Raw genomic sequence first — 10193 nt, forward strand, 5'->3', positions numbered from 1 at the left:
GTGTATTTTGCTTTCTAATATATAAAATTCGAAGTATTATCTAATAAAATAAAAAAAAATTATTGATGAAGATGGATCATCCATTACTGTTAAGATAAAGTTCTTCTTCTTTTGTGTAAAAAAATGTCATGTGTCATTTGTTAAGATGAAAACGTCCAAAAATGCAAATGTTATTGCAAAAATTGTTAACACATTTCTCTATGGGTATGGGATACCGAATTGTTATGTGTAGACGTGGCGGCAAGCGGAGAATTGCCCGATGTAAAAATTATTCGAAGAGGGAAATCCGCAATGAGGTACATATTCAAAAGCAAAATGGGTGACATATTCTATCAAATTTTTTTTTACACCATTAATAGAATGTGCCCCTTTTATTAATACAGTGCTCACTTGTAATTCATCATGTTTAATTTTTTAGAATTGTTAAGGGGTATCTTAAAAGTAAGACTTTTTATGGAATTTTTGCCACCTTATGTTTTTGGCACAATGTTTTATGAAGTTGACATGAGAATTGATGTAATTGTGAGACAGCAGAGAATTTATGAAAAATTCCACTTTTGAGAGAGCTCATTTAGCATTTCTCTAAATTTTTAGTTCCTGACTCTTTGGATTTATTATTCTTTCTAATTCATTGTATTGAAACGATGAATTGACTTCAAATAAACCCTCTTGGACTCTTTAGATTTATCAAATTTTCTAACTTCTACATTTTCAATGGTGCATCAAAAAAATAATAAATGCGCGCAATTGAATTAACGAATGTGTAACTATGAAACACAAATTATGATAAACCCAAAATTTGAGACACTCGAACTCTTTGGATCTTGGGATGGTTAATGGATTATTCATAAATCCATTAATTCGATTCGATTATCATTCCCTTAACTAGATAAGCTTAAACACATATAAGTATAGCCAACTTCGTAATTCAGAAATATCTCTAGAGTCCAAAGAGTTCAAAAGGTTTCTGTTGTAAGTTGCTCTCCTTCATTGTGTTTATATCTTGTAGTTTAAACTTGGAAATATTTTAAATTTAGGTTTTTTTTTTTTAATTTACTTGTGAGTCTTAGTTGGTTGCAGAAAAAATGGTAGCCAATGTGACCGGAGACCAAGTTGATTTTGACCCAAGTGCCCCTCCACCGTTCAAGATTGCTGAGATCAGAGATGCAATCCCCAAACACTGCTGGGTAAAGAATCCATGGAGGTCTTTGAGTTATGCTGTTTGGGATGTTTTGGTCGTTTTTGCAATGGCAGCCATAGCCAAATACTTAGACAGTTGGTATGCTTGGCCAATCTACTGGGTTGCTCAGGGAACCATGTTTTGGGCTGTGTTTGTTATCGGACACGATTGTGGCCATGGAAGCTTCTCGGACTCTCGCTTGCTGAATAATTTTGTGGGGCATATTATGCACTCTGCCATTCTTGTACCTTATCATGGCTGGTGGGTTTTCGATTTATTTCTTTAAAATTCTTGTACCTTGAGTATTGAATATTGTTGAATTTCGCTATGGTTTATGTCTATGCGCATGTGAAAGGTTCTTGACTTTGAATAGTCTGAAAGTGCATCAATGATCACGATCTGCTCACATGTTTTTAGACGAATGTAGCAAATTTCAACAATGTTTATAAATGTTTAGAGTAATGCTTCAACATGTTTATTAGTTATGTTTATGACCACGTCTCTAACACAAGATGGATGTGTTAGTAATGTTTTTTACAATGTGTTTTGAAAATATGATTTCTTAAATTACTGTATTTTATCAACAATATATCTGAATGTTGCAGGAGAATTAGCCACAGAACTCACCATCGGAACCATGGAAATGTTGAGAAAGATGAGTCTTGGGTTCCAGTACGTGTTTTACTTATTTTAATTCTCTTGCTTTGCAACTTCTATTGATATTCAATAATTCAATTTTTTAACTTGGTTATTATCTATTTCAGATGACCGAGTCGCTCTACAAAAAATTGGATAATAGCACAAAAACGTTGAGATTCACAATTCCTTTTCCGTTCCTCGCTTATCCGGTTTATCTGGTGAGAGTTAATTTAATTGAGGGATTAATCTGTCTAGTTAAACAGTTTTGTGAAGGTTTTCATTGTTTGATCATTAGTTGTTTACTTTTACTTTTATTTGTCCGCTAATGCAGTTTTATAGATCTCCTGGTAAAGAAGGATCTCACTTCCATCCAAGCAGTGACCTATTCTCCCCGAATGAACGATTTGATGTTATAACTTCAACTGCTTCGGTTGTTCTAGCGGCTGCTTTGCTGTTGTATTTCTCCATTGTGCAAAGCCCTATTCAAATGCTTAAGTTATATTTTGTTCCTTATTGGGTGAGTTCATTTTAAAATTCTTGTTTAGTTAGTAATCTACTAACTTAATATAGACTTAAGGTTTTGTTTATGTCTGTAATTTGATCATGCACTACATTTTCACAGATTTTTGTGATGTGGTTGGACATTGTCACATACTTGCATCACCATGGTTACGAGACAAAGCTCCCTTGGTATCGCGGCAAGGTAAAACTTTTCTGTATATGCTGTCAATGGATGTGTTTTACATTGCGCTTGTGTAAATAACAATAGTTTATTAAGATGATAAATCCTTTTTCTTACATATTATACCCATTTAGTACTGCAAATTGATTTTGTTTTATTTTTGGTGCAGGAATGGAGTTACCTGCGAGGAGGGCTTACAACCATGGATCGTGATTACGGAATGTTTAACAAGATCCATCATGATATTGGTACCCATGTTATACATCATCTGTTTCCTCAAATTCCACATTATCACCTGGAAGAAGCAGTAAGTGATCCTTAGCTATCAATTGAAATTATTGATTTTTTGTCTTTGCAGGCTTGGTCTGTAACATTTGATTTACATGCATACCTACTTCTTTTGCAGACGAAGGCAGCGAAGCCGGTTCTAGGGAAGTACTATCGCGAGCCAAAAAAATCAGGGCCAATTCCGTTTCACTTGTTCAAGATCTTGGCTACAAGCATCTATGAAGATAACTATGTCAGTGACGATGGAGAAATAGTTTTCTATCAGACAGATCCTCAGCGTCTTAAAGCTTCTAAGAATAAATCTAATTAATCATCTTAGGAATAATATCTTGTGGAGAAATGAAGGCAATTCCTTAGTTGTTGTGTGTTGTTTTAAGTTTCTGGATTATCGAGTTATATATATATATATTAATATTATCTGAAGTTTCTACACAATTATTCTATCAGAGGTTGTAATTTTGTCACTTAATTTTGATGTTAAGCTTTTTGGATCTGAATATGTAAGGTACATGTCTAACAATGTCGTCGTTTCCTTTTTCATGATATTTTAAACAATTCTCATCTATGAAGAAATGGACTCAAACTCTGCTAAAAGGGTTTTTGCACAGTTCTCTAACAAATTAACCTAACGAGTATTTTGTTGAAAATCAACACCAGCCCAATTGGTGTGACCTAAGACAAGTGATCCAATTCAAAACCAATGCATGCAAAAGCTAGAAAAATCTAGCAATCTTTGTCGGCAAAAGTAGTTGAAAGATTCCAGTAATTTAAGTTGGTTATCCATCTAAATATCTAAGCTAAAGAATGTATTAGAAGCTAGGAGAACTCAAAGCCTTTTAGGAAAGCAAGTCGGTTTGCTATGTGTGTAATAATATACTAGAAAATTCTAGCATTATTTATGTCGGCAACCACACCTATAAATAGGTGTGTGTGTGTGTGTAAGCTTGCAACCACACCTATAAAACGCAAGAGTCGCCCAAATCAGTCTCGACTCCACTTGATTAACTTAATCGAAACAAATTGGTTAAGTAGTGATTGTGACTATATGCTACTAATCGTTAAATATCCTCTTCTATATGGTTTAGGGTTTAAAGTTGGTACAATGTGAGGCCTCCATCACAAAATATAATCTTGCAGGGGAAATATTACTATATTAGCTAGCCACAAGACTCCCCATCGGAACTCTGGAAATGTTGAGAAAGATGAGTCTTGGGTTGGTATCTTGCTTAATTTACTTAATTTAGGATCTCTTGCTTCGCAATTTGCAATATATGTTAATTTCTTAACTTGGTTATTACTTGTTTAATTAGATGTCTGAGACGTTTTACAGAAGTTTGGATGGTAGCAACAAATCGATTAGATTCACATTGCCTTTTCCATATTTTGTTTTCCCTTTTTATCGGCATCTTAACAAATATCGTCCATTTTTATATAAAAAAAAAGGTTTAGATTGTAAGTCTTCTTTAGTAAGTAATCTAGCTCGTACCTCCAATGACCAAAAAAATCTAGCTAGTACGTTAAAAATCGAATTAGGGTTTTGTTTATATGTCTGCGATGTGGTCGGACATTGTCACATATTTGCATCACCACGTTACAAAAGAAAATCTCCCTTGGTATCTGATGAGTAGATTTTATATTATATATTTTACCCTAATCTTAGTATATTTTGGTTAATATATTTGAAGAATTTTGATACTTTGAATTGTATTTTCAATATAGGACTTTCGACTTCCTCTGGAGCAAAACAGGACCAAATGGACGAATTTTGGAGTAATTCGAGGATGTTCGTGAGTCACTTAGCTTGATTGTATCAAAATTTGGGATTTTTCCACCAAGCGGTTATTTTCTAGTGATAAAATAAAGAAGCAGTGCGCAGTGTTGGAAAATGACGTTTTTGGGCTTAAATTGCGTTTTTGGAGCCCAAGATGACCTCGGATGGGTTCATGGCCTTCTGGTGAAGTGTTCAGAATATTCCAAACATTAAATCCAGCTATATTGAGCCAGTTTTGGAGCAGCTTATGGGTCCAAAACGTGGCTGTTCAGATTTTAGACGAATTTTACTATTTAATTTAGGGTTTTGTTTCCTATTTTATTTGATTATTAATTTTAGTTTCCTAGGGAGAATAAAAGACCTGTTTTTAGGGTTTTGTGTGGGGGTTTTTAGCAAATATATGGCTTGGCCGTCTAGAGTTTTTCCTTACGCTTTTTTTTATGCAACTTTGGAGACAGAGAATTGCTAGGGTTTTGGAGATTTTCTACTTGAAGGTGTTTTCAATCCTTTTCTTAGTAATATTTTCTATGATTTTAATTATGAATATGCGTAACTAATCTCTTTTGCTAGGGCGAAGCATTGAGCCTTAGCATGAATATGTGATTTTTATTTAATTGCTTATGATTGATTGCATGCATACTTTGAATTGTTAATCATCGGGATAAAAACTATCTAATTGTCTTAATGCCTGATCACCATTAGGATCTTTAGAAAAAGTAATTTGATGCAATTTTGGTCGGAAGGTTCCCTGAAATTGACGTTGGCTTCTTGTGATTAATAATTGTAATTTCGCTTAGGATGAATACCACGTCTTAAGGATTGCATGGTTTTTCAAAGGATTTTCATAAAGCATAATGAGTCTTTCATGTTCGGATTTGATCCGAACGTCCGGACGGGTTGCATGTTAGATATACGTTCTATGTTGGAGGTTCCAAGTAGAATATGAATTAGGAAAATCTAACCTTCAAAGTGGCATGTGTAGATCGTAAGTAATTGGTAAAAGTTCATAAGATTGCTAGGTGATGGTGGAACCCTAGTGTTTTCTTAATTTGATTCTCCCAAAACTGTTTTCTTTTCTCTCTAGTTTTAATATTGCAGATTGTTTATTTTTATTAATTAAATTCGTTTTTAATTTAAGTAGATTATAAAATCAATCATCTAAATTTCTACTTTACAATAATTAGTTGGAATCTGGTTTGTTTCGAATTATTTAATAATCCCTGTGGAGAAAGACCTTGCGAGATCCGTTTATACTACAATAACCTTGTGATTCTTGCAAGTATAATAGGAGTTTTTAGCCCATTCACATGAGTAGTAAAATCCCTATCAGTATCCATAGCAAGATGACAGTGTTTAGCATTGTGTTTATGTACATAACAATGATATTAGCGTTTTGTCTGGGGTTTATTGATTAGTAAAATGGATTCATTCATTTCTTTGCGGGAATCGAGTTACTTGAGGAGGGATTACAACCGTTGATCGTGGTTTTGGATTGTTTAATAAGACCCACCATGATATTGGCACTCATGCTTAATTACATTTGTGACAAAATTACAATCTAAAATGTTGTTAATATGTTGCATTAAGTTTCTAAATCAAGTTAAAAGTGATGCTAATTTGATTGTTCACTCAAATCTAGTGGTTACTATGTACAATGTGTTATCTTCCATTGACGTATGCTGTCTTGGTTGAAGCTTTTGGATGCAACGCTGGGGACCAGTTTGGCATTGGAGAAGCATTCTGATCACATTATCCTGGAAAGTGATTATCTTCTCTTAGCGCGGGCAGTGGGTAGTCTCCGACAAGACCACTCTCCTCTCAGCCCGGCGATAGATGACATTTAATCTGGCCTGAGATTCTTCTCCCATTCCTGCAGCATTCATGTTCGACGAACATCCAATGTTGTAGCACATAGATTGGCCAAATTGGCCTTATTTTTTTAGCATGAATTTTTGTTTGTTTGATGAGCCTCCGAATATTATCCGTGATGCATTACTTGAAGTTTGTACCGTTTTGCCTAAAAAATAAAGTAAAATATTATGTGACAACCCTTCCAATTGGGGTGGACATATTTGCTTAAATCAAATCGGTTGTATAAAAAAAAGTGCAAGATGATATTTTCAGATTGTCAATTATGCACCCAATCTGAAGATATTCTCCTATACAGTTTAGGGGTTTAACAATGAAGGTTGTATATTGTAAACCTTGAACCGATTATAGCTCTTTATTGTAACCCATAACACCAAATTTGGAGATAATCAAGTTGACTAAAGAAGTATGTACTCTTTCTGCATCTAATTTCAAATCTTCCTTTAGTAACATCGTCTACTTTTATTGAAATTTATCTTAACAAAGCAAAAGAAGAATATCATATTTCTCTAATGGCATGAACTCCACTTTAGACTCCAACCTTATATTAGAACTCAAATTTAAGTTTTAGTATGAATTGTAAATCATATATGAGTTTTAACTTTCCGGTGCATTGAATTCATGCATAATATTCGGAATCCAAACTTTTCAGTGTATTGGGATAGCATGATAACAGGTCATGCATACCAACAAATAAATCAAATCATCTTACTTGCTTTGTTCTATACGGAACCAAACCTAAAGGTAAAAGAAGTTGACAGATGATAGAAGAGCCGGTCGGGGGGAACAAGCTGGCTCATCAGTTTGAACAAAGCAGGGAAAGGTCAGCATCTTGTGCTGCAAATCAGAAACTCCATACTTCACCAAATGAGGCGACCGGACTTAAAATACATCCCCCCAGTCACAACACTCAATCATCCCCACATCTCTCAAACCTAATTAGTAAAAGCAAAGTAACTCCATAAACATAGACCAGCCCAATAGTAACATATTATAACGCACACTCGTGTACACTAATTATTGAGCTGACAAACGAACGAGCGAGAGTGATTGCCCGTCGTTAATGGATATGAGTCGTACATGCATTAAAGATAGTAGTCCATATCCACACAAATATTTCTCTCCTTCCCAATCCAATAGTGGATAGCTACAACACTTTGCCCTTTCTCATCGTACCTTAACTATCTCAGGAACTTTTGTCAAATAGGTTACACAATAAGAGCGTCTCCAAAGGAGCAAGCAAAATTTTCTGTTAAAGTGTCATTTGCTAACCTATTTGGTACTTTTATGCTATTTCACAAATTTGTCACTCCAACCCACTCTTCAAATTTTATCTTTCACTTTAAAATATTAATATCTTAACTTTATTTTATCTTGTGGGGCCAAATTTTATATTCAAACTCTTCGCTAAATAATACTTTTGAATAAATATTATGCGGAATCCAATTTGCTAACTTGAAGAAGTAGTAACTGGTCAGTTGCTAATTCTTTAATTTGCTAACTAGTTGGCACCTCTATTGGAGATACGTTTTTCCTACATAACATAGCAAATCTAACTTTCCTACCAAATACTATCTCCCTTGAAAAGCTGTAACAAGCTTCTATGAAAATTTGGAACATACCCGTAGCAAAAGAGCGAGTAAGAGCAACAACCTTCACTCGTCCAAAAGTGAATCCACCACCACAGACGCGCCACAGCCGGCAGCTTTACTTGACACTCCTCTCAATAATGTGACTAAATCTACCATGTGACAACAATGTCGTGCAAAATTGACTTTACCATGCGCATGGTAACATTTTCCTGGACACCCCCATATTCAAATCCAGTGCCCGCCACTTCTCTCTCCCACTTTGTCTCTGAACACTTTATGCAGTTTTGCTACTACAAAACAAATTTGAATCTCTCTTTTCTTCTGTCACTGCTTTTTCCTCGACTCCTCTTCGTTCTTCTTTTTGCACTTTTTTCCAACTTGAAAGTTCAAACTACGCTAAATCAAACTCCCACTCACTTGCCAAACTGTGCTTGTTTCACTACCCTTTTCCATGAAGTTGCTAATTTCTTCCCCTTCTTTTTCTTCATGCTCATCATCATCCAACTCCACTGCTTTTGATGCAACAATGTGCAGTTCAAAAAGCGCCACCGCGGGCTGCATTTCCGGAATTTTGCGCAGAATTCTCTGCAAAGGAAGCTTCCCCACATACCCTTCTGATCACATCCTAGGAGAAGAAAATTCTGTGGCATCTAGTTCCAGAGATCAAGATTTTAATTCCAAGGATAAAACAGAGATCTCTGCCAGTCCAAGCATTGTGGCAAGGCTGATGGGATTGGATTCAATTCCAGACAGGAACTTGGTCAGCAGCCAATCAACCCAAAATTCAATTTCACGCAGCAAATCCATGAATTCTGTGGACCGGTTTGATAAGCGTCGCGGGATGAAGTCGACACGGTCATTTAGAGAGATGCCTACATTTCTTGAGCCAGAAAATGAAGAATTCTTTATTCTCAGCTTTGAGAGTGAGAGGAAAAGCAAGGGAACAAAATCGAAAGGGAGGAAATGTGAAAAGAGACAAAGCCAACAAACGGAAAACAGAAGAGAAAGAAAGGCAGAGAATAAGAAGCAACTCCAAGGACAAAGCAGAAGGGCTTTGAACGATTTGAATGGGAAAGAGATGCTGAAAAGCAGAAGCACTTCTGGTGAAGATTCAAAAAGTACTTCAATTGCTACAAAGACGACAGAGAAGAAGAAAACTATATGTGATGTGCTTAAGAATGTAGAATCTGAATTCAGCTCTGAAGATTTAAGCCCGGTTTCGGTTCTCGATTGTGGCCAATTTCTTGTTGATACAGAAATCCCTTCTTCAGGTTTGTCCCCTCAATTCTGTAGACCATTTTTCAACTTAAGCTTGAACTGTTTGGTTTTAGTCAATTGCAAATTATTTAAGTATGGTTTATACTTCGATTCAAAAATAGAACTGGAGGGACGCTAAACAGTAAAGGGGTTTGAACCTATATTATTATATACATGGATTAATGTCTCTCTAGTGTCTTCTGGTTTTGTTTTTTTTATTAAAATTCAGTAGAAATTGCCAAAATTTAGAGTTGATTTCAAATTGGTACTTGAACTTCTATCCATCAACAAACTCCTACCAAAACTCACGAAAACCCTACCCTTGGCTACATCTGTTAGTCAAACCCTACTCTTGAATATTACACCACCTAACAGGTCTGAACGTGTGAGCATAGTCGTATTGGCTAGAGGAAATGTGCTTCATTTATATCTCAAACTTTGAACTTTCTCTATACAGTTTAGATCAGTCTAAAGTCGAATATCGTCAGATGTATTAAAATTATTATTTTTCTTGTGACAGAAGAAGATTCAAGTTTAGCCAATTCATGCAAAGAAAATGGTCCAAGTGGTGATGCAAGAAGAAAAAAGACAATAGAAGGCAAATGTCTTGGATCAAAGAAGAAAGAATTCCACAGAGCAAAGCACATTGGGATGTGGAGTGAGATTTGTAGGCTGACTGAAGCCGAGTTGGTCGGTTCAAATTGGATCCTACAAAACAAAGGCATGTGGAGTTTTGAAGGTATTTCTGCAGGCATTGGTGCAGATTTCGAGTCACAGATTCTTGGTCAATTATTAGATGAGATTGTTGATCAATTTGCTGACTTTGCCATGGAAATTCAAAATCTGTAAGATTTACAGCCTTTGTAAATTTTGGCATCAAAATAAATCAAATTAACCAACAAAATATTGTATTTA

General features: G+C 35.3%; 2 protein-coding genes across 2 annotated transcripts; both read left to right on the plus strand.

Annotated features, from left to right (window-relative positions):
- The first annotated feature begins 697 nt into the window (after positions 1-697).
- On the plus strand, positions 698-3282 carry LOC126590694 (omega-3 fatty acid desaturase, endoplasmic reticulum-like). The gene is made up of 8 exons (XM_050256187.1): positions 698-972; positions 1071-1441; positions 1786-1852; positions 1945-2037; positions 2151-2336; positions 2442-2522; positions 2671-2808; positions 2908-3282. The coding sequence occupies exons 2-8, from the start codon at positions 1086-1088 to the stop codon at positions 3097-3099; spliced, it is 1113 nt and encodes a 370-aa protein (XP_050112144.1). The 5' UTR covers positions 698-972; positions 1071-1085; the 3' UTR covers positions 3100-3282.
- A 4788-nt stretch (positions 3283-8070) lies between these two features.
- On the plus strand, positions 8071-10193 carry LOC126590693 (uncharacterized). The gene is made up of 2 exons (XM_050256186.1): positions 8071-9292; positions 9799-10193. Exons 1-2 carry the CDS (start codon positions 8473-8475, stop codon positions 10125-10127), a joined length of 1149 nt encoding a protein of 382 aa, XP_050112143.1. The 5' UTR covers positions 8071-8472; the 3' UTR covers positions 10128-10193.

Source organism: Malus sylvestris, chromosome 11 (genome assembly GCF_916048215.2).
Source record: "Malus sylvestris chromosome 11, drMalSylv7.2, whole genome shotgun sequence".
NCBI lineage: Eukaryota > Viridiplantae > Streptophyta > Magnoliopsida > Rosales > Rosaceae > Malus > Malus sylvestris.

What these genes read in the sequence shown, in the direction of transcription:
- LOC126590693 (XM_050256186.1), top strand. Translation starts at nt 8,473, where the DNA reads ATGAAGTTGCTAATTTCTTCCCCTTCTTTTTCTTCATGCTCATCATCA. An exon ending in TACAGAAATCCCTTCTTCAG is followed by an intron (nt 9,293 to 9,798) that starts GTTTGTCCCCTC and finishes TTCTTGTGACAG; the next exon opens with AAGAAGATTCAAGTTTAGCC.
- LOC126590694 (XM_050256187.1), top strand. Translation starts at nt 1,086, where the DNA reads ATGGTAGCCAATGTGACCGGAGACCAAGTTGATTTTGACCCAAGTGCC. An exon ending in CTTGTACCTTATCATGGCTG is followed by an intron (nt 1,442 to 1,785) that starts GTGGGTTTTCGA and finishes TGAATGTTGCAG; the next exon opens with GAGAATTAGCCACAGAACTC. An exon ending in AAGATGAGTCTTGGGTTCCA is followed by an intron (nt 1,853 to 1,944) that starts GTACGTGTTTTA and finishes TATCTATTTCAG; the next exon opens with ATGACCGAGTCGCTCTACAA.